The following is a 24,059-nucleotide window of genomic DNA, read 5'->3' as shown; positions in this document are numbered from 1 at the left end:
AGGGGGAGCCCACCTTGGTGTGCTGGAATCCCTTCCACCACTCTGGCCCTTTCACAGCCAGGGCTTTCTCCTTTGTCCCCAGCATACCTCAAGTATGGGCGTGTGCACCTGCATCAATCATTGTGTCTTACTGGGACTGACCCCCGGGGTGCTTAACCACTGAGCCATGTTCCCAGCCCTTAAAGTTCCCCAGGCTGGTCTTGAACTTGCCATTCTTCTGCCTCAGCTTGCGGAGTCCCTCGAATGACAGGTGGGCACTCCTGCACTCAACAGAATCCACTCATGTAAAGTGTACAAAGAGTGACTTAGTAAGCTCTCCAAGTCGTGCAACTATCAGCACTAATTTCACATTTTTAATACCCCAAATGAAAATCCCACGGACGTTTGAAGTCGCTCCCTGCCTGCTCCCCGACCCTGGCAAGACAGCTCTGTTCCGCAGGCTCCTTGTGCAGGGAATCGTCCAGCCCCTGATGTGACTGAAGAGTACTGACCTCGCGGGTGGCCAGGTGTGCCCGTGGGTGCGGGCCGCTGCGGGGGCGAGCTGCGGGACGCGCCAGCCCCTCTGCCCCTGCCCACGGCGCCCGCTTGCGCTGCTGCCGCTTTTCTTCAGCGCCCCTAGCGAAGCCCAGTTTGGTCCTGGCTCGGATTTGCATTTCTTTGGTGCCCAATGACGCCGAAAGCCTTGTCACGACCGCTCGCCGCTCTGGACTCCCTGGCCGCGGCCCACACGCCCACGCGGCAGCTCCGCCCGGCCCACCCGAGCCCTCCCCGAAGCTGCCGGAAGCCTCCCGAGTCAGTCCTCTACCTGCGCCTGCCGCTCCCTCAGGCGAGGCTGTGGCCACGCCCCGGCCCTCCCCGAAGCCTCGGGAGCTCGCCCGAGCCCGCCGGCCTCTCTAGCCCGCCGCCGCCGTCTCTTTAGCCCGCCGTCCTCGCCGTCCTGCGCCACCGCGCGGTGGGGAGTGGCGAGGCGGGCCGGGCGCCGCGCGTCCCTCCCGCTTGCCGTAGCCGCCGCGCCGTCGCGCCGCCGCTTCCTGCGTTCGCGGACCCGGATGCGTCGAGCGGCTGCGGCGCGTTCAAGCCTTCTTCGGTCTGGACGCTGTGCTTCGCAGCCCCGTGGCCCAGGGTGAGCTGGAGGCCGCGAACGGGCGGGCGGGGAGCCGGTCGGCAGCTATCTGGGCGGCCGCCGTGGGCCCCGCCGCCCGCGTCGCGTCTGGAGCAGGCCGCGGCGGCGCTTTGTCGCGGGCGGGCGGGGCCGAGGGCCGAGAGGCAGGGGGCGACCTGTGGGCCTGGGCCGCGGCGCGTCGTCTGTGCCCAAGCAGGGCCGGGTCGGAGTCCTGTGTGCCCGCGCCGAGCTGTGCGGGCCCTGCGCTGTGTGGTCCTGGCGCTGTGAGGGCCCGGCGCTGTGCGGTCCTTGGGGCTATGCGGTCTCGGCGCTGTGCGGGCCCTGGCTATGCGGTCCCCGGCGCTGTGCGGTCCTTGGGGCTGTGCGGGTCTGGCGCTGTGCGATTCCGGCGCTCTGCGGTCCTCGGGCTTTTCGGGTCTGGCGCTATGCGGCCGTGGGTCTGGCGCTGTGCAGCGGTGTTTGGCGCTGTGCAGCCCTAGGGCTACGCGGTGCTCTGGCTCTGCGGGTCTGGCTCAGCGCAGCCTTGGGGCTATGCGGTCCTTGGGCTGTGCATCTCTGCGACCCTGTGCTGGGCTGGCTGTTGGTGGCGGCTGGCTTCGTGACCCTGCGCAGTGTAGTTGCCCGAGTATGAAGCCTCCAAGCATTCTGCCGGAGGTCCCTAAGCCCCCGAGTCTGCGCTCCCTTAGCGGTTCCCTTGTTCTCTAGGGCCAGCCTCAGTGGATACTTTTGGTTTCCTGTTGACCCCCACGTCCTTTTTCAGCTGCTGATAGGTCCCAGGTCACCCTGCCTTGTCCGGCTTGTGGGTCCTGGGAAGCTCTGCCCCATCCCTCTGCTGTGTTCTCACAGAAGGTGGTCTTATCCTGTGCACGACTGTGGATTACGACTGTGGGTTACGATATCACTCTGCCCTGAGTGCGAGGTCAGGCTTGATCTCGCATCCCATGCCTGCCTCTTTTGCAGTCCTTCCATTTCAGACATAGCTTTAGAACTCCTTGGAGGGGCCAAGGCTGTGGCTCAGTGGTGGACTAGCATGCAGAGGCCTTGGTCCCATGCCTGGCACCAAAAACAGACAAAAGCTCCTGATAATGATTGTTTTCTTGGGCTAAATTTGGTCCCGCAGAACTTTGCCTGTTGCTCTCAAAAGGGAAGCTCTGCAGTTTGCCCTTGGCAGCAAGTGGTTGATGTTTTCAGAGTGGAAGTCCTATCCTGTACTTGTCTGCTCAGAACCCTCAGTGGTTTCTCATCTCCCTTATAAATGAGCTGGTATCCTTGAAATATTTTGTGAAATGCTTTGTGCCACCCCTGTGGCCGACCCCTGCTTCTTGTCCCTGGCTCAGGATCTGGGACCTTGGGTCCCAGCATAGCCATGAGCCTATCACCCAGTAAGTTCTCTTTTCAGAACTCCACTTGAGAGAGGCCTTCCTGGGCCTCCCTGCTGGCAGTGGCTTGTCTGCCCCCATATAGGGTCCTGCCTTCCCATCACCTTGACCAGCTGACACCTGTGGCTCTGTTGATTGCCTGATTTGCCCCGTGGAAGCAGGAACTGTGCCTTGTTCAGTCATGTCCTCAGTGTGTCGGACTGTCTCTGACATGGTAAGCCTTCAGTGAGTGAGTGTTGGCTAAGTCACTTGGTGGAAGCTGTTTCCTAAAACAGGTGGATCAGTGGGGACGTTATTAACAAGGCAGCACTGTGTGTAGCCTTGATGTGCTGTTGACCCTGAGTAAGAGTGGGGTCTTGAGCTTTGGGGGAGGGGGTCAGGAGTGCAGGAGGGTCTGGCTCCAGGGCCTGGGGCCTCGAGTCCATTCCTGTAGATGGGCCTTGGAGGCTTGGTGTTGACTCCAGGTGGACGGTCAGATTTGTCCTGTGTTCAGGTCTCCTACTTTCGCTGCGCTCTCAGCTTCAGCTTCATGTTTTAGGGTTGTCTTTTTTTGGTGGTGGTACTGAGGATCAACCCTAGGGTTTTCTGCCATTGAGCTACACCCTACCTCTTTTGATTTTGGCTGATCTTGAACTTGTGATCCTCCTGCCTCAGCCTCCTGAATGGCTGGGATCCCAGAAATGGCCACCATGCCCAGCTTTTTTAGGAACATTCCAGATGCTGTGTGGACACATTTCCATCTTTTTTTCTTTCCCCTTCAGTACTGAGGATTGAACCCGAGGCCTCCCACAAGCCAGGCAAGTGATCTACCACTGAACTACATTCCCAGCTTCTGGGAAGAAATCTTTCCTTCTCTGTTATAGCTTAGCCTCCAAGACCCACGCTATAAGTAGGCCATTTGACTCCCACTGAGGTTCCACATTGGTTCCAGTGCAGATGACACTGTGGCTGGTGCCAGGTGCCAGGCACTACTTTGTGGCCTGCATGGTGTGCAGCTTGTGGGAGAGCCAGCTGAGCTTCTTGGCTACTTTTTACTGGTGGAAGTACAATGACTGAGTCCCTGGCTTTGCTTGGGGAGCCTGGCCCTGCTCTGCAGTCACAGGTGGAGGGCCTACGGGTTTGGAACCCTGGCCCAAGGTGTTTTCTTCTGGATCCAGCATCCTTGGCCTGCAACTTCAGCCCTATCCCTCTCCATGGGTTCTGCTTTATTTCTCATCAATGGAAATGTTTATCTTGTTGCATTGTTATGTGGTAAAAATACCAGATGAAAATCATTGATGTTGGAATAGAAGGAAAGATCTTTGCGTGCCCCACTTTGCCATCTTGGTTGTGTTCAGAAACATTTATTCATAGCCAAATTGATTTTCTGGTATTGAGTTCTGAGAATTTTGGCAGCAAGAATTTTTGCTGCCATCCCTGCCTGTTTTTGTAGTGCTGGGGATGGAACCCAAGACCTTGCCCATAATTTCGTGATAATCCGGTACAGAACCCTCCTCAGGTTGTCACTAGTAGTTTGGTCCTCCCTCTGTCCTTCGCCTACCCCTGCCAGAATGCCAAGTGAGGGTCCAGGGTTGGGGGCCTCTGGTGCCTGACTTCCTCCTTGGAGCACAGGACCTGGGCAGCATCCAGGTGTGTGTGCCCAGCCACCTGTTTTCTTCTGTTGCTGAGTAGGACCCTGCCTGGTCTGATGGGACAAATGGACATTTGGATAGGACATTGGGTTGCTTCCAGTTGTTCTTTGATTCCAGTTTTTCAGTTTTTTAAAATTTTCTATATACCTTTATTTATTTTTGTGGGCTACTGAGGATTGAACTCAGTGCTGCAAGGTGTTCACACTGTGTAGAATCCACAGAGCCGCTAGAGTTCCTTTTTGCTCCCTCTCCCCGCTTGCCCTCCTGGAGCCCCCGGTTTGGTGTTTCTAGCTTTCTTTCTGTGTACATATCAGGTTGTGCATCCTTGATGAGGGCAATACCTCACAAGAGAGTGGAAATTGGTCTGGGGAGAGGGGCAAAAAAATTTTAAGAGCTTATAGCGGCTTATGGCCGACGGAGGGTCTTGGCAAGTACATGGTGTAACTGTGCCATTAAAATCCCATGGGAGGGCTGGGCGTGGTGGTGCACTCCTCTCATCCCAGTGGCTTGGGAGGTAGAGGCAGGTGGATCACAAGTTCAAGGCCAACCTCAGCAACTTAATGAGACCCTGTCTCTAAATAAAATATTTTTAAAAAGGGCAGAGATGTGGCTCCATGGTTAAATATCCTTGGGTTCAATCTGTGGTACAAAAAAAAAAAAATTAATGAGAGGGGGAAAAACTTTTTCTTTTTCTTTTTTTGGCACTGGGGATTGAGCCCAGAGGTACTTTACCACGAAGCCACCATTGAGCCATATCTCTCTCGCTTTTTAAAATTTTTTTATTTTGAGACAGGATCTTGCTAAGTTGCTTAGAACCTAACTAACTTGCTAAGGCTGGTCTTGAACTTGCAGTCATCCTGCCTCAGCCTCCTTAGTAACTGGGCATGTACCACCTTGCCCAGCTAGGGGGAAAACTCCTAAAAACCTCCTTTAGGGGGCAGTGGGGAGAAGAGATTGAGGAAGAGCAGCTGGTAATGTGGTGGGTGTGGGATGCTGCTGGGTGTTCTGGAGCCCTTTTCAGTTTCCTCAGTTGCTCTGTGGAGCTGAGAGAATCTTCCTGGTTTGGAAGAGGGGCGATGGTCCCTCAGGTGAGGGACCTGCTGCCATCCCTGCCTGTTTTTGTAGTGCTGGGGATGGAACCCAAGACCTTTCCCATGTTAGGTAAGTACTGTGTCACTGAGTCACACCCAGATACCCTCGTGGTTGTAGATTTTGACCCTTGCTGTTAGTTAACTTAGAAGAGACACTGGAGACCTGGGTCCGGGCTTTCCTGCTGTCCACTGCAGCACCAGCAGGTCAGTTCTTAGAGATGACAAATAGAATAGCTACGCGTGGATGTTGCGTGAACAACTCTGTACTTGTCACACAGCCTCTGGTGTTACCATCTCACACAGAAACTGTTTTCTCCTGTCAAGTTCTTTTTATGAGAAATTTAAAAAGACACAGAGAAGGTGCTTTGCAGCCAACTGCGCGCACTGCCTGCCCTCCAGATGCTCAGAGCCTCCTCCACCCCAGGCCTCGCTGTCTCTAGCACCACTGCTGCATGGGAGCAGGAAAGGCATCATTTGAACAGGCACAGGCATTGCTGGCATTTTGGTTGCTCCATTCTGGTGTCCATGCCAGTGCTCGGGGGAGTGTGGAGATGGCTTGCAGCTTCCCTGGAGCAGAAGGCAGAGTGTTCTGTGCCTTCTGAAGGATGAGGGTGTTTGTAGGGGAGGGAGGGGATTTGTGTAGCCCACCTGGGACCCCCGGGGGTGCCCTGGCTGCACTGCTCTGCCTGTGAGAGATGGAGACACAGGCGCTGCCAGCACCAGCCCCGCCCAGGAGACCTGCCAGGAGCTCCCCCTCACTCTGCCTTCCTTGACTGTGCACCTGGCATCTGTCAGGACTGTAAGCCAGACCTGCCAGTGTCGTCTCCTCTGGTTTCTAGTGGTGCAAGTGTGTCTGTTCATGGCTCAGTTTGTAGAGTTGTTAAAATCAGGAGAGTTAAAACTGAGTTGAAATTGATGATCTGGGAAATGCAGATCAAAACGACAGCGAGGAATCATCTCATCTAGAATGGCTTGACTGAAGACAGAAAGGAATTGCTGGGGAGCCAGGCGCAGGAGCCACGCCTGAGAGCCCGGCCACTTGGGAGGCTGGGCAGGAGGATCGCAGGTTCAATGCTACTTGGGCAACTTAGCCAGACCCTGTGTCAGAATGAAAAAATCAGAAGGACTGGGTATGGTGGCACAGGCCTGTAATCCCAGTGGCTTGGGAGGCTGAGACAGGAGAATCATGAGTTCAAAGCCAGCCTCAGCAATGGTGAGGCACTAAGCAACTCAGTTGAGACCCTGTCTCTAAACAAAATCCAAAAGAGGGCTGGGGATGTCGCTCAGTAGTTGAATGCCCCTGAGTTCAATCCCTAGTACCACACACACACAAAATAAAGAAGGGCTAGGGGTGTGGCTCAGTGGTTAGGAGCCTGTGGGTTCAATCTCTGGTATCAAGAAAAAGGAAACTTTGGCGAGCATGTGGAGAAAAGGGAACTCCGGTACTCTGTGGATGGGAATGTACATAAGTACAGCCATTTTTGCAAACAGTGTACAGGTTTCTCAAGAAATGAAAAAAGGAACTAATTACATAACCCAGCATCTCATCCAAAAGAAGAGAAAGCATCCCAAGGGGACACAGACAACCGGTCTCCTGTGGCTCTGTTGGTAGTAGTCAGGGTAAGGCGTAACCTAGGTGCCTGTTGGGGTGAACTCACAGAGTGTGTGCACATGGAGTGCTCACTTGGAGAGGATGGCACTGGGAGTTGTCCTTGGTTGAGCTCCTGCCTGCAGGTGCACAAAGCATGCGCACAGAGTCTGATGAAGAGATGGGTGCACCCAGGGACGTCTGTTAAGTGAAGTCAAAGACATGGAAAGACGTGCTGCAGCCCTTCCTTATTGGTGGCATCTAAGAGTTGGTCTCACAGAGGTAGATGATAGAACAGTGGCGACTAGAGCCTGCAAGCGGATGGCGGGTTAGAGAGGCTGGGTAGCTGCGCAGAGATGCGGTGAGACAGGAGGGGTGAGATCTCCTGCTCTGTGGCACGCTGCTACACATCCCAGGGTCCCAACACACAGACACGGTGAGTGTCCCAGGACACAGAAATTGTGGTACTGGATTATTGCATTGCTCTGTAATAATTTGTAATAGTAGTACGTATACTATGTGCCAGTTTTTAAAAACCGAGTTAAAATTAGAAACATAGTGTTTAAAAAGGGTTTGCTGTTGGTGGTATTCTGCTACCCGTTGGAGTACCTGTACCTTATTTCCTGAATTCTGCTGGGGATGGAACCCAGGATCCTGCATGTGGGAGGCAAGCAGGTTGCCCTGAGCTAGGACCTCAGGCCTTTTTACTGAGATCAGCAAACAAACAAACATCTACTTAGAAGAGAATGTTCAAGCTTGTCATGGAGAAGAGCAGTGCAAGTGGTGGCATCCATGGCATGTGCCCACTGGATGTGTTTTGGGGTTGTGAACCCCATGAACGCTCTGCATCTGTCCACCTTGCTTCCCATGCCTGCCTTCAGCAGCAGGAGCAGCTCGCGTGCCAGTTGTGATTCCATGTCTTGTTTCCTGGTCTTGGGAGATACTCATTTTAGTTTATGTTGCTTTTTTTGTTTTTGTTTTTTATGTTTAGTCGTGTGAAACCAGGGATCTGCACATGCTAGGCAAGGGCTCTATCACTGACTGAGCTACATCCCCAGAGCTTTTTTGAGACAAGACCTGGTAAGTTGCTGAGGTTGGCTACAAACTTGTAATCCTCCTGCCTCAGCCTCCTGAGGCTGTGGGATTATAGGTGTGCACTGCTGCTTGTTTACTTTTGTTAGTGGGAAGTTTGAGCATTCTCTTCTAAGCTGTTAAATAGATGTTTAGCAGTGATTTCCTTAAGGTGAAAATGGCTTTTGTTTGTCTTGCCGGGGAGGAAGGATGACTGTGCAGCTCAGCTCAGGGTGACAGAAGCCCCGAGAAGGCAGGGACCTGGGTGAGAAGTCTCAGTGAGGACAGGCTATGCTGGTGCCAGGTGGTGCCTTCAGGTTTCAGATCTCCTCCTGTGCCTCTCTTGGAAGCTTGTTTTTAGGGCAGGAACTGGCTGGGCCCCAACAGCAGCTGCCCACCGGGTATGGGGCACTGTTGTGCATCTGCCCTGGGACCCTGGCTCTGAGCTGGCTACAGTTGCCATTGTGGGTTCCCTTGCACCAACATTTCTCCTGCGCCTAGCGCTTGGTTTTTGTTTTCTCTAGTCCCCTCCCATCCCCTCAGACACTGTGTCCTGGTCTCCCCTGCTCTTTCTCTCCTCTGTCCTGAAGCTTGACCTTTACTACTGTCTCTCTTAGGTGTCAAGCCTCTCGGAGAGCTTGCAGGTCTTCTGCAGGGGTCCACAGCGGGAGGGGTTCCTACAGCCAACTAGCTTGCTTGCTTGCCTCCTTCCTTCCTTTCTTCCCTTTTTTTTCTGGTCCGTCAGAAATGGTCTAAGGCCATTTCTACCTTCTGCTCCAGGATTTCATTTCTCTCTCTTTGTCTCCGTTTTCTCTCTTTCTTTGTCTTTCCCCTCTTCCCCCAGTACTGAGGATTGAAGCAACGGGTGCTCTCCCACTGAGCCACATCCCCATCCCTTTTTATTTTTTGAGGTAGGTTCTCACTAAATTGCCTAGGCAGGCCTCAAACTTGAGATTCTCCTTCCTTAGCCTCGAGAGTTGCTGGGCTTACAGGTGTGCACACTGTGCAGGGTGTCTGCATGGGGGCTGACACAGGAGAGGGCTCTGGATTTCCCAAGAGAGCATCTGCAGTCCTGGCAGCTGACCCCGCAGGTGAGGAGTGGAAGCTCTCCTCTGGTGATTGAAGGCTGTCCGTCTTTCTCAGTCTGCTGGGCAGTAGAGCAGGCAGCTCTGCCTTAGACAAGAGCCAAGGGAAGAACCAGCACAGCTGGAAAAGGGCCTGCTGGTCCAGAGTGGGGTGCTGGGTGTGCACCTGTCCCCAGCTGCTGGCTGCCTGGCCTGGAGCACTCAGTTGAGGCAGGAGCAGTGCCATGCTCTGGTGCCTGTGGCGTGGCCTTGCAGACCTCCACCCAGCCTAGCTGCCGCCATCAACAGCACTCGTTCTGGTCTGCAGGAACTAGTTGATTGTGTACCTGATTCTGCCTGGCTCCTGGACCCTGTCACAGCTCGGACTTGGAATGGTCTTCTAATCTGTGCTGAAGGAGATGGTCTCTATGCATCTTCTATTTATTCTTTATTATTTTTTTGGTACTGGGGATTGAACCCAGGGGCACTTAATCACCCAGTCTTGAAACAGGGTTTTGACTGAGTTGCTTAGGGTCACACTAAGCTGCCCAGGCTGGCCTTGAACTGCCTCAGTTTCTAAGTCACTGGGATCACACAAGCACAACACAGTGCCCAGCAGTGACTTTTTTTTTAATATTTATTTTTCAGTTGTAGTTGGACACAATACTTTCATTTTATATATTTATTTTTATGTGATGCTGAGGATCGAACCCAGGGCCTCGCACGTGCTAGGCAAGTGCTCTACCACTCAGCCCCAGCCCCTTTTTCTTTCTTTCTTTTTTTTAAAGGACAGTGTTTATTATTTTCACTTACAGAAATCCAGAATTGTACATTTAACCCAGTTTAATAGCAAATTCCTTTGTCTTTGCCTTTCCCCTTTCCAGCCTGGCAGAGTGAGCCACAGGTCCTAGTCCTAGGACATGCCTCCCAGTGAGGGTAGCGCTCACCATGCCTGTCCCTGTCCCGGTCCCGAGGCCATCTTTCTCTTCCTGGTTGCCTGGTGTGAAGGTGGTTTTGTTTTATTGTGTTTATACCACTAAGTAATATCCTCAGTTGTTAGCACTTCGCTTTTTTTATTTTTATTTATTTATTTTTTTCCAAAAATTTTTTGTTGTTGTTGTTTTTTGGGGGGGGTAGTATTGGGGATTGAACTCAGGGGCACTCGACCCCTGAGCCACATCCCCAGCCCTATTTTGTATTTCATTTAGAGACAGAGTCTCACTGAGTTGTTAGCACTTCGCTTTTTGCTGAGGCTGGCTTTGAACTTGTGATCCTCCTGCCTCAGCCTCCCTAGCCTCTGGGATTACAGGCGTGCACCACTGTGCCCAGTGTTGAGAGCCACAGCCGAGTTGGGATGGCGCCTAGCATTTTGCCAGTACTTTTAAGTTTTCGTGGAGTTCCCATTGAGTTCCGGTTGAACCCTGGCAGGGATTCCTGGAGAGTTCGCAGTTGAGCTCTTATGGGGATTCCTGGAGAGTGCGCATTGGTTGGTGAAGTTCCGGTGGAGGGAGTTCCGGTTGATGTATGGTGTGTCCCGGAGAAGGCCGCGTGGGTGGTGTTCGGGGGAGTTCGGAAAAAAAGTTTGTTCCTGCTTGAGTGGCTTATGATTTGTGCCCAGCCAGACTGCGGCATTTGGTGGCCCGTACAGGGACGCCTGAAGCTTGGGGGTTAGTAAAATTGCTCGCCCCTGAGGAGAGGCGAGAGAATGGGTGACCATTTCAAAAAACAATGTGTTCTTGTTTTGATTTGTTTTGTTTTTGTTTCAAGCTGCCTGTCCCTAGAACTTTCTCAGGCAAACTGGGAAAAATGGTTGGCTCAAGGTTTGAAGTGGTTCACCCCTGAGGAAGAGAGAGAGATAGACCACGAATATACATTTCAAGAAAATAGGAAAATTGATACAACGATTTTTTGTTCTGTTTTTGTTTCACTCTGTTTCGGTTTTGTTTTGTGTTATCTTGTTGGGTTGCGTTATCCTTGTAGCCCAAATATAGGATTAGAAATTAGTGAAAAACAAACCGAAAGAGTGTTAAGTAAAATACTAGAGGAAGGAGGCACCCCAGTAAAACCAAGAGCAGTTAGGGTATACGTTGATACAATACAAAAATGTAGCCTATGGCTTTTTAAGGAAGAGTTGTTGAATATATCAAAATGGGACCATCATGGTGAAGATTTAAGGGACAGAGAAAAGAAAAACCCAGGAACTCTGCCAGTTGGCACATTGCCATTGTGGATGATGATACGATTTTGTTTGCCTAGTCCAAAGCTTTCAGTTCAGATTATGGTAGAAGACAGATCAGGAAAAAGAGAAGGCCTCTTGAGATAGTCAGAGAGGGGAAGAAAGTTTAGAGCAGAAAAAGCCATCAGGGGAAACATTACAACAGGAGGCTGCTACTAACACCTTTCTATGACCAGAGGGTGTAAGTGTCCAACCAGCAGCTCCGCCTATGGAGACAACATATGCTGAGTGGCCCTCAACCCCCGTAGTTGATAGATGGGATCCTGAGACAGGACCTCAAAAATTAGCATGCCCTGTATTTGAGACGGCAGGAAGGCAGCAAATTCACCATGCTTTAGATTTCAAAACAGTGAAGCAGCTAAAAGAGGCTGTAACAACCTATGGTCCTCAAGCACCCTTCACTGTAAGCATGGTTGAATCCATTACCAACTTGAACATGACGCCAGCAGATTGGACTAGTATGTGTAAAGCTCTGCTAAATGGAGGACAATACCTGTTATGGAAGGTTGCCAATGAGGAATTTTGCACAGAGACAGCTAGGCGAAATGCAGCAGCCGTTTATCCTCAGAGAAATCTAGATATGTTGTTAGGAATGGGACCTTATGAGGGTCAGCAGCAACAAATTGGAAATGATCCTACCATATACTCACAGATTGCTGCAGATGCGGTTGGGGCATGGAAGACTTTACAAGGACATGGAGATTTACGAGGTCAATTATCTAAGGTAATACAAGGAGCTAATGAACCTTATGCTGAATTTGTAGAGGTAATACAAGGAGCTAATGAACCTTATGCTGAATTTGTAGATAGGCTTATTCAAACAGCTGCCAGAGTTTTTGGGGATACAGAGCAAGCAATGCCATTAATTAAACAGCTAGCCTTTGAGCAAGCAAATCAATGGTGCAAAGGCCAAATTTGGGGACCAACAGAGGTGAGGCAAAGAACCTCAGCCCCCCCACTGGCACCAAGGCCAAATTTGGGGGCCAACAGAGGTGAGGCAAAGAACCTCACCCCTCCCCGCCCTCCACTGGTGCAAAGGCCTATCCACAAGTATGGCTCTATGCTGGACCGGTAGTCAATGACGGATAAGATCCAATTGCAGTGGTACCAACCTAAGACAGGAGGCTGACGCCTTGAGGTCAGCTCATCCGATGATGGGTAAGACCATATGTAGTGTTGGACAACCTAAGACAGGCATGGTCCCTAAGCCACATTGCTTGTTGTTTAACTAACCAGAAGTGGGGAGATGTTGAGAGCCACAGCCAAGTTGGGATGGCGCCTAGCATTTTGCCAGTACTTTTGAGTTCTCGCGGAGTTCCCGTTGAGTTCGTGGTTGAGTTCTTGCGGGGATTCCTGAAGAGTGCGTGTTGGTTGGTGAAGTTCCGGTGGAGGGAGTTCCAGTTGTTGTGTGGTGTGTCCCGGAGAAGGCTCCGTGGGTGGCATTCACGGGAGTTCGGAAATAAAGTTTGTTCCTGCTTGAGTGGCTCGTGATTTGTGCCCAGCCAGACTGCGGCAGCCCAGCTTTATTTTTTATTTTGAGACAGGGTCTCCCTAAGTTGCTTAGGGTCTCGGTAAGTTGCTGAGACTGGGGTTATAAATGTGCCCACTATGCCGGGCAAAAGCAGTGGTGGTACCTGTCTTCTGGCCACTGACTTGGCCTACCTGGGTGATGTAGCATGCACAGCAGGCATAGCGGGCAGGAGGACGGCTGGCCCAGTGGAGTTGTCATGTGTAGCCACCACCAGCTAGGAGCTTTTTTTTTTTTCTTTTTTTTCTTTTTTGGTACCAGGGATTGAACTCAGGGGCCCTCGACCATTAAGCCCCAGCCCCAGCCCTATTTTGTCTTTTATTAGAGATAGGGTCTCACTGAGTTGCTTAGCGCCTCTCAAAATTGTTGAAGCTGGCTTTGAACTCAGGATCCTCCTGCCTCCATGCGCCTCCGCGCCCGGCCTCAGGGTTTCTTGTCCTCACCACGGTGTTGACTGTCTCAGACCTGCTCAGAAGGCTGGCACTACCCTAGTGGGGCCCCTTGCTGCCAGCTTCGTCTCCAGCGCTGTCGCTGGTCTGTACTTCGGGGCAGCTCAGGCAGCTGGGTGGTTGCTTGGTGGTCCAGCCTGGGCCAGCTGGTTGACTACCAGAGGCTTGACCTGCTGAGGGAATAAGGAAAGTGCTCGGGCAGTGGGACCAGGTGACAAAACCAGGAGATTCCTTTTGCCTCAGCATGGGGTTCAGTGCTGGAGTTCCTAGGACTTTTCTGAAGTAGGGGATTTCTGCTTTCTTGGCCTCCTGTTGTTTTGGGGTGGTAGGTAGGGGGCGCACCTTCTTCCCTTCTTTTTTCTCTCCAGCATCTTGAATAGCTGGAGGAGAGCGAGGAGAGGGAGTTGTGGGCAGTGTGTATGTTGCCTCCTGGGACTCGTTTGGTGTGAGGTAGTGAGATGTCTTGTTGGATTCAGATGACAGTGGGAGCATCCCTCAGAGTGGCCTTTTCTATGCTGCTCAGGAACAGTTCTTTCAGTGGTGGTCACGATTCTGTATTCTTTCCAGTGACTCAGTTCTGACTTTGCTTTTCTAGGAGGACGGTACATTGGACCCCAGAGGGAGGTGACGATGCACCATGGCAGTGGTCCTCAGAACGTCCAGCATCAGCTGCAGAGGTCCAGGTCCTTCACTGCCAGTGAGGAGGAGCAGTCGGCCCACCCAAATCTGCCGCCGTCCCCTGCAGCACCCTTCGCTCCGTCGGCCAGCCCATCTGCCCCCCAGTCCCCCGGCTACCAGATACAGCAGCTGATGAGCAGGAGTCCTGCGGCTGGGCAGAATGTGAACATTGCCCTACAAAGCGTGGGCCCTGTTGTGGGAGGAAACCAGCAGATCACGCTAGCCCCTCTGCCGCTGCCCAGTCCTACCTCTCCAGGTTTCCAGTTCAGCGCACAGCAGAGGCGATTTGAGCATGGCTCTCCTTCGTACATTCAGGTCGCATCCCCCCTGTCCCAGCAGGTGCAGACACAGAGCCCTACGCAGCCCAGCACCGGGCCTGGGCAGGCCCTGCAGAATGTGCGTGCAGGGGCCCCTGGGCCTGGGCTGGGTATGTGCAGCAGTAGCCCTACCGGAGGCTTTGTGGACGCCAGCGTGCTTGTGAGGCAGATCAGCTTGAGCCCGTCCAGTGGCGGGCACTTTGTGTTTCAGGAGGCTCCAGGCCTCACTCAGATGGCCCCGGGGGCCCAGGTTCAGCTCCAGCATGCTGGAGCGCCCATTGCAGCACGAGAGCGGAGACTGTCCCAGCCTCACGCACAGTCAGGAGGCACTATCCACCACCTGGGACCCCAGAGCCCTGCAGCTGCTGGAGGAGCCAGCCTGCAACCCCTGGCCAGCCCAGGCCACATCACCACAGCCAGCCTGCCACCCCAGATCAGCAGTATCATCCAGGGCCAGCTGATTCAGCAGCAGCAGGTGCTGCAGGGGCAGCCACTGAGCCGGCCTCTGGGATTTGAGAGGACTCCTGGCCTGCTGCTGCCTGGGGTGGGGGGGGCTCCTGCGTTTGGGATGACATCTCCACCACCTCCTACCAGCCCTTCCCGAACTGCCATGCCCCCCGGCCTTTCCAGCCTGCCGCTCTCGTCTGTGGGGAGCTCAGGGGTGAAGAAGGCTCCCAAGAAACTGGAAGAGATCCCCCCGGCCTCTCCAGAGATGGCGCAGATGAGGAAGCGGTGCCTGGACTACCACTACAGGGAGATGGAGGCCCTGCGGGAGGCCTTCCGAGAGTGCCTGGTCGAACTGTTTTTCTTGCAACACCTGCAGGGGAACATGATGGATTTCCTTGCTTTTAAGAAGAAGCATTATGCCCCGTTACAGGCATATCTTAGGCAGAATGATTTGGACATTGAGGAAGAGGAGGAGGAGGAGGAGGAGGAGGAGGAAGGAAAGTCTGAGGTCATCAATGATGAGGTAAGCAATACTGGTTCAGTCTTCTAGGGGACGTGCACGAAGCAAGGTAGAGTGTAGCAACCGTGAGTTGAAGGGTGACCTTTGAACCTGGGACCTTGGGGAGAGTTTGTTTCTTGAGGGTCTGAAGGAGGAGTGGTGTGGGACTCCCTTCCTGGAGAGAATCTGCGCAGTACCCTACTTCCTCACGGAGAGCAGGCCCGTTCCAGGTGCAGAGCCGAGCCAGGCCATCACCCCTCCCACCCAGTGTGTGGTTCTGGGCTGGCGCCCTGCTTCTGTGGTGGAAGGGTTCTGCTGCAGCTCCCTGAGCACCCGCAGCCTTGTGCTTACATGGTGCTAACAGGAACCCTGCCAGCAAGGCTTTTAAACAAGCGGTTTAAATCACCAGCTGTAATTAGAAATTGCTGGATATGTTTTTATGAGATCTCCACGATTAAAATATAGTTGTTGTGGCAAAAAACTACTAAGAATTTTTTTTTCAGCTTTCATACGTAGTCTTATTTTTGAGATCATGTTTTAAATGCACTTTTGCAAACACCTATTGAGTAATATTTAAGGTAGAATCTTTAGTGGACAGTATACTTTTTGGGCATCCAGAATGGGTGCATAGTAGACCCCATGCCACCGAGGTTCCCGAAGTTGCTGGTGTGTCCTGAGCACCAGGTGGTAATGGTACTATAGCACTGTACTTTGTGCCTTCGTGTTGTGCAGTATATGCTGTGTTGCGGGGCTTGTTTTATGATACTGTTTAAATAACTTAGGACTTTGCCAGCCCTTCTGCAAAGAAACCAGCTTATGGTGAGCCAAAGCTCGTCTCTTTGCCCATGTCCTCTGGCTCTGTGGATGTATCTGTGTGGCTCTGCCATCTGTGTCTTCTCTGGCGTCCTTCCTGGGATGGACCGTTCTTGTTTTTCAGAAGGTCTACATTATTCTGAGGGCTTCACCTCTGTTGCCTTGAGGCAGTGAAGTCCAGTTCTCTGTTTGTATGCCAGTGTTGTCTGTAAACCGGTCCCCTTCACTGTACGTGAGAGGTCAGCCCTCCACAGCCTGCTGCCGACGAGGACCTTTGCCACAGGACCACCGGTCGGCAGCTGCGCTGTGGTGCAGACGGCCAGAGAAGCCGCAGGACTTCCTCCCTGAGTCTGTTGCCACTCCCACTCCAGTCTGGGGTTGTAGAATCCAGGGTGCGCCCATGATCTGGACTGGAGCTGCTGAGTGCGCATCAGGGTCACCGGGCGTCATGTAGCACATCTCTCAGTTCAGTGTCCTTGACAGGATTTGATGCAAAAGCATTTTAATCACCTGAATCAGTGAGCTGTCAGCAATGAAATTCTAACAAAATTCTGAGCAGTCTTAAAATTATGTTGCCTTTTTTTCTCAAAATATTTCTCTCAGGTAAAGGTTGTGACAGGCAAGGATGGGCAGACTGGGACTCCTGTTGCTATAGCAACCCAGCTTCCGCCAAATGTGTCTGCTGCTTTTTCATCCCAGCAGCAGCCGCCTCAGGTACTTTTCGATGGTTCTAAATTGTAGTCTCATCCCAAACGTCTCCTTCATCCAGATATTTTAACTTCAATTTACTATTTGCTCTTTGGCATTTTTTTTTCCAGAGCCCATTCCTTATTTTTTAAAAGTCAAAACGCCTTCCCACATACACAGCTGTAGATCAAGTTGCATGAGCCTATGCCAGCCCAGGCCTCGCTGCGCTGCTCCCATGCACTGCAGCGTGGTGGTGGCCCTTAGTCTGCATGTCCACTTTCAGTCCTGTGTGTGTGCCCAGGACCCCTGTGTGCTGTGTTTTCAGTGTTCGTCCTTTCTTGTGTCTTTTACCTGTATTTTGAGAATGTTGCAAAACAGAAAAAGAAAACATCTTAAGCAAATGATAATGCTGGTATTCCCCTTAGCTAGAGGGATGTTGAGGTGAAGTCCCCGAGATTGTGGAGACCGTGAGCTTCTGGGTGGAGTCAAGTCCGTGCCAGGAGTTCAACACGCCAGGTTCTAGTGCTTTTGGAATCAGTTGTGGGTCCTGAAGCAGTTCCGTGCTTGGTGATGCTTTTTGTTATTTGTTGTTCTTGCTTTTGATAGAATCTCAGGTACACGTAAAACTTGCACTAAACGTACAGAAAACTCCCAATTCTCCCTAAGCTAGCCGGCGGGCGGCTTCCTGCTGCCTCTGCTTAGTGTTTGTTCTCTTACGGGTGTGCGGTGTTGGTTCACAGCCTTAACCCAGATGCTCCAGCACCTGGTAGGTAAGGATGTCACCTGGCCCACACCATGCATGGTCAGCTAGGAGACACGGATCCACAGCTTACACCCAGGTCCCACCTCCTGTCCTAAGATCCCTTTCCAGCTCCCTCTGACCCTGACCCAGACCTCCCTAGGTGTTCCTCTGCGGTGTCCTGGTCTTTGTGGTCTGGGCTGGTCTGTCTTTTGTGGCCCTGCTGTTTCTGAGGAGTACCAGCCTGTTTGGTGCAGTGTGGTGGGTCCAGGGTTGTGCAGTATTTCCTTGGGTCATATCCAATTGTGTGTTTGATTTTTTTGGCAGTGCTGGGGTGGACCCCAGGCCTCCCACATGCCATGCAAGCTCTAGCCAGGTGTGTTTGAGAGGAGCCCGTCCCATGATGGCTGGGGTTGACTGAGTGCTTGCTTGAGGTGGCATGGCCAGGCCTGTCCCATGGAAGCCCTGTTTTTCTCTGTGTAAAGAGTGAGGAGCAGGAAAGATGCCCTGAGAATGCGTAAGTGCTGAGACTCCACTCCCTCCCTGTCGCTGCTGTGTCTGCCTCAGTCATTGCCGTGATGGTCCCAGTGGGCGCTCTGTGTGCAGCGGTTGAAGGACCCTGTAACCAGGAGCTCCTCTTTCTACCATGTTTATGTCCTTTCACACGTGGGTGCTTATTTTCATCAGTCCCATGGGTATTTGTTTCCGTCTATCTAAATTCACTCTGCTTATATTCAGTAAAACTCACTTTTTTGGCCTGATTCTGTGAGTCTTCACAAATCCACGGAGTAGGCTATTCTGCACCACAGTCAAGGACCAGGTAGTTCCCAGGACTTCCATGGCCAGGCCCCTCCCCACCCCGGCCCTATCCTCTAGCTCCGTGGTGGTGCCTGCGGGGTCCCAGCTGTGCCCTTGTGGCTGAGTGGCACTCCTTGAATGGACGTGCCTGTTTTGCTTACCTGTCACCTCGGGAGGGTGCTTCCATTTTAGGGATGTACATGTGTATTTATTCTTTGTTAGGTCAAGGTATGTCTAGGTTGCCTGAGTGGCCTCGCCTGCATCCTCCTGCTTCAGCCTCCTGGGTCCCTGGGACTGCAGGTGTCAGGAGTTTGTGCGCACAGTGTTAATGTGGGCATGGACTTCTCTTCACCTGAGGGAACACCTTGCAGTCAGACTGTGTGTTAAGTGTACATCCAGCCTCACGGGGAACTGCCAGCCTTTCCAGAGGGCCTGTGCCATCTTGTGTTCCCAGCATAGGGTGCAGGGTCACCATCCAATTCCTCCAGGGTGGACTTTTCAGAGTGTTGGTCACACTGACAGGTCTGCAGTGGCTTTCCTGTACATCTAGGGTTGTTGGTTTAGGCATCTTTTCCTGTGTCTCTTGCTGGTCATGGGTTTTCTTTGGTGAAGTGTCTGTTCACGGCTTACAGATGTTTTCATTGAACTGTTTTATTGTTGTGTTTGAAAGTTTTTTACATAATATGGATGTTAAATTTTTTGTTAGACATAAGATTTGCAAATTTTTTTCAGTCCTGTGGTTTATCTTTTTCTCAACAGTATCTTTTGCAGAACAAATATCTTAAATTCTGATGAAGTACATGCAGGGCACAAGGCCACGCCTGTAATCTCAGCAGCACAGGAGGCTGAGGCAGGAGGATCACAAGTTCAAGGCCAGCCTTAGCAACTTAGTGAGGCCCTAAGCAAGTTAGCAAGACCCAGTCTCTAAATAATTAAGTGAATGAAAAGAAATAAGTCAACATAAATGAATGGCTGGGGATGTGGCTCAGTAGTTCAGTGTCCCTGGGTTCAATCCCTGGTAACAACAACAAAAAAAAACACCAGAAGATTCCAATGAGATGCAAGTAATTATTTAAAAAAAAACTGCTTATGCTTCTGATATTATATCTAAGAACTCTATGCTCAGTTTAAGGTCACAAGGATTTTCTCTTCTTTTTTGGGAGAGGGTTATGTTTTTAGTAATTTAGGCCTCTGATCAATTTCATCCTTTTTCTTTCTTTCTTTTCTTTTTTTGGGATTGAACCTAGGGATGCTTAACCACTGAGCCACATCCTTAGTTAGCCTATTTTTTTATTATTTATTTTAGTTTTTAGGTGGACACAATATCTTTATTTTTATGTGGTGCTGAGAATGGAACCCAATGCCTCATGCATGCCAGGTGAGCTCTACCACTGAGCCACCACCTCAGCCCCATCCTTAGCCCTTTTTATTTTTTATTTTGAGACAGGGCCTCACAAAATTGAGGCTGGCCTTGAACTTGCAGTTCTTCTGCCTCAGCCTCCTGAGCTGCTGGGATCACAGGTGTGACCCCTCCCCCCGGTCTATGGTCTCTGTAGCATGATAGATGCGGACAGAGATTCACAGTGTTGTGCCCACACCGCATCTTGAGAAGATGACCCTTGTTGGTCTGGGTGGCTTTCGTGACTTCCCAGAGCCCACGTGGTCCCGTGTGCTGGCCATGGTCTGCTGGCAGTGGCAGCCATCCTGGTTTCCGTGGCTTCCTGTGGGCCAGGTGGCATGTGTTTTCCAGCTTTTCAGAATGGTGATGGTAGTTCTTGTTGCTTTGCCTCTGTATGTGACCTTCTGGATTGGCCTACTGGCTTTGGGACATTCTGCTGGGTGTTGGTGTGGTGGCTCTGGCTGGCAAGGGAGAAGTGCCTGCAGTGCTGAGTCTTCTGAGTGTGGCAGATCACTGCGTTCACTCACGGTTTGGTTTCTGCCCTCTTAGAACTGTCAGCATGCTGCTCCTGTGTGTACGTCTTGTTAGGTCTTTACTTATCAGTTTTTTTGGCGGTCTTATAAGTAGTACTTAGAACACAATTCCCTCTGTTCGTTGCAGATATATAGAAATACAGTTGATTATTTGAGTCTGTATTTTGCAATCTTGTTAAACTCATCCATTAGTTTTAGAAAGGGCTCTTTAAATTGAGGTTCTATGGGGTTTTCTGCATGGAGAGCTGTCTGCATGGAGTCAGGCTGGCTTTCCTTTCTGACCTGTGTGCATTCCACTTCTCATCCTCACTGTCCTGGTCAGTAGGCTCCAGCCTGGGGCCAGGTGGGAGTGGCACATGGTGTCCTGGCTGGTCCTGTCCTGCTCCATGAGCAAGTGGGAGCTGAGCTGTGGGTTTGTTGATTTCCTTATCGGGCGAAGGGAATTCCCTTTGTTCCTGTGCGTGTTGAAGTCTGTCAGGTGCTTTTATGTATTGATGACGTGGTTTGTGAATGTCATCTTTAGTCTGTAAAAATGGCACATCCAATACTGGGGTGCACTTCCAGAACAGGGAGCCTGTGGATCTTGGTGCTGGTGTTGGCTGGGTTTGCTGTGCACACGTGCGGGAACCCACCTCACCATCACCATGCTCTCCTTTTTTTAATTTAAAATATTTCTTTTTTTTTTTTCCTGCTGGTGCTTGCTAGACAGGTGCTCTGCCTCTGAGCTACACCCCCAGCCCGTAGATTTTTTTTATTTTTTTATTTGAGATGGGTCTCACTTGGGCTTGAACTCACAATCCTTCCCCCTCTGCCCCCAAGTAGTTGGGGCTATAGGTGCTGTCATGTGCCTGGTCACAATGTCCATTTTTGTGCTCCTTGCAGGCACCTGCTGCCCAGCCCTTCCAGATTCCTCAGATGCTCGACTTATCTGTACTTGACCTGTTGGAGCCCTTTCAAGCCAGCTCCAGTATCCTGTGACATGTCCCTCTCATTGTGGCTCAAAATGCTAAGAGTCATCATGTATGTCCCTTGTGCAGCCCTGGAGTCAGCCCTTTTCAAGGAGTTTCATTCCTTTTTATGGAGAATAATTAATTTGATTCTGCTGTTTATGTACCTGCTGTAATGAGTTTGAAGATACATTGGAGATTGTCAGAAGGGTTGTAAGTGGGCATCTTTCCTGCTAATGCTTGGAGGAACATTGGGGTCAGTGCTCTCATAGCTGACATTGGTGAGTGCTTCGTGGGAGCATGGTATGTGGAAGTCAGAGCTGCCCATGCAGGCTGACGCTCCAGGTACTGACCCACTTGCCAGAGCTTTGCGGGGGAAGTGTCGTTGGGGCTCTGTGGGAGTCCCCCTGGGTTCTAATGGAGGGTACTTGGGCTAGGTGTTTGGGAACACTGCCTCCCCTGGGAGGGGCGGGCAATGGGCATGCCCTTTTTGACTTGGCAGCCTGCTCTGGAGGTGCTTCTGTGTTCCTCCACACAACATGGGCAGGGGCATTCCCAACAGCATGGCTTGTGTGTGACCTGAATTGAATAGCTGGAAGGTCCCCTGGCAGGAGAGTGGATGGTGACTGTGTATGTCTCCGTGGAGGGGTGTGACGAGTGAGCAGTGAAGGCAAGGGGCTTGGCAGGGGCCCGCCGCAGAGTGTCGCAGGTGAGATGCAGTGGTGAGCACTGCCCATGCTGCACAGAGGCCAGCTGTCAGCCGAGACGCTGTAAGCAGGTGGTCTTGAGGGGTCACAGACAGGAGCGTTGTGTGTAGCGTGTCAGAGATGGTGGTTTGCACAGGTGTGGCCCAGTCAGTGCACTCCGTGTCTCAGTCATGTGTGAGGCCACTTGCCCCTTAGCAGTCGAGGCGTTCGGTGCAGTGCTGTCCATTGCTGCTCATGAGTTTCCAGAACCTGTTCCTTGATTCACTTTGAGGCAGGTCTCCCCTGTTGCACAGGCTGGACCTGAACTCCCAGCTCAGGAGATCCTGCTGCCTGAGCCTCTCTGGTGCCAGTCCCCAAGGGCCACACTGTGCTTAGTTCCCTGAGGATGCACGCTCTGCAGGAGGGTAGCTTGGTCATTGGTCACTCTGCGTTGGTTTTCCAGGAACTGCCTTGTTTTCTGTGATGGCGGCATTACTTTACATTTCCATTGACAATGTGCAAAGGTTCTTTGGGGAGATGCTTGTCACCTACTGTGATGACGAGTACCTTGGCAGGAAGTAGGGGTGTGGAGCTTTTAGACACAAGTGGTATTTTATTTTCTAAGCCAGGTGATTAATACATAGGGATTACCTTATTGCTCTTTAAAATTGTATGTCAGGTGTTTCCCATTTTCCCTCTCAGAAATGTATGATGAGAGATTTCAGATGTACAGAAAAGTGGATTGTCTGGTGAAATGATTCCCCTGTTTAAATAGTATGATTAGTTTAACTGTGCTCTTAAAATCACACATATTTTATGATATACTTCATGATAAAAATTATTTAAGAGACCAAAAGAGAAACCCAGGAGTCTCCATTTTGATCGTAGATTCTGCAGGATCTCAAATGCCAGTGGATCTGAGGCCTAGAGGAGAGCTGGGATGGAGAGCTGTGCTCCTGTCCTTGGGGAGAGACCTCAGTCTGGGTCTGTCATTCACAGCTGCACTGAGGTATACTGACTGGTGAGCCTCTAGGATAGACTCCAGTGCCTGTGTCGGGAAGGTTCCAGGAAGTGCTGTGTGCAGAGGTAGTGTGCGGGTAGAACACAGGTGGGTGTGTGCATGAAGGGCAGCACCTGTGCAGACAGTGCCTGTCTGTCATCTGCCTGTGGCAGGCAGGAGCAGTCGCTGCAGCCCCCCACCTCACATGGCCGCTTAGCCTCACCTTCCCTGCACCTGTGTTGTGATCCCTGGTGGCAGTGCTTTGGTGGCTGCTGATGTGCCATCGCTTTGAGAACCTGCCGTCCACTGAGCCATTTCTCTGATTTTGGGTTCTGTCTGTCCAGAGGTCTTAGGAGGAGCATTTTGAGTCTAAGGCATCGCGAGTCTCTGTGGAGTGCCCTCGTGCCCTTGTGCTTGGCCCAAGCACTGCTGAGCACTGGGCGCTTGCGGAGCATTTGAGGATGATGTGGATGTAGTTTCAGAGGAGCTGCTGTTTGCAGCCGGGCTCTGCTGATGGAAAGCCTACAGACTGATGTGTGGAGTGGTGTGTGTTGCACTGTCCTGCAGGCATGGTGCCGCGCACACACACACTCAGTGTGAGGCTGTCTTGATGGGATGTGCTTCTGTGATCTTAGTGGTGAGGAAAGTGGGGACCTGCTGTGGCTCTGGGGCTGGAGCCCAATGACTGCCTTCTGTGTCACCTTACAGATATGTGTCTATTTTTGTGTGCACAGTGAAGAGTTTTCAGGTCTAGTCGGTGATGTCTGGTTTTGTTTTAATGCGTGTTTGAAAGGAAGGCGCAGAGGGTGCTTCTGCTATGTGTTGCTCACATCTGGGTAAGCACTGGGCTGGGTGTCTGGTCCTGGGCATGCAAGTGCACCCGCTTCAGGAGCTGGAGAGCCCATCTTCTGCAGCGACGGAGCACCAGACTTGCAAAGGACAAGTCTAATGGTGTACCACATATTTTTAAAATAATTTGTTTGTTTGATTGGGTAGAAATTTGGCTCCCAGGAACTGCCAGCGACTGCTTGTCTTTACCTTCTTTGCCCCAGTCCACTCCTTTTGGAATTCAGGCGTTCTGCTTGTCTCTTCCGTGGTCTGTTTCCTTCCTTCACCTTCTTTTTGTGGCCTAGTTTCGATGCTCCCCGTAAATAATATTAACTCTGTGGATATACTCAATTTTGGTGCCATCTCTCTTAAAAGAGCACCTAGAATTAAATCCTGCCAGAGTATCCCTTTTCTCGTTTTTATTAAAAAATCAAGTTTTTATTTTAAAACTAATAGTTTCTTTACTAGTGACACATTCATGACAGCAGAGTGCTTGACAAAGGTTGTCCTGAAGATCTGTGTGGGGGG

General features: G+C 51.6%; 1 protein-coding gene across 7 annotated transcripts in view; it reads left to right on the top strand.

The window, feature by feature from the left end:
• The first annotated feature begins 1,025 nt into the window (after positions 1-1,025).
• The window catches only part of Ep400 (E1A binding protein p400), a 99,444-nt gene continuing 76,410 nt past the window's right edge, over positions 1,026-24,059 (top strand). For all 7 annotated transcript variants that reach the window (XM_076838716.2, XM_076838709.2, XM_076838743.2 and 4 more), the window contains exons 1-2: positions 1,026-1,123; positions 13,756-15,125. In XM_076838716.2, coding sequence (XP_076694831.2) covers positions 13,791-15,125 — 1,335 coding nt within the window. In that variant the 5' untranslated portion in view covers positions 1,026-1,123; positions 13,756-13,790. The remainder of the gene's footprint in view (positions 1,124-13,755; positions 15,126-24,059) is intronic.

Source organism: Callospermophilus lateralis, chromosome 1 (genome assembly GCF_048772815.1).
Source record: "Callospermophilus lateralis isolate mCalLat2 chromosome 1, mCalLat2.hap1, whole genome shotgun sequence".
NCBI lineage: Eukaryota > Metazoa > Chordata > Mammalia > Rodentia > Sciuridae > Callospermophilus > Callospermophilus lateralis.
Note: the sequence above shows the minus strand (reverse complement) of the source record. Positions and strands in the feature narration are given on the sequence as shown.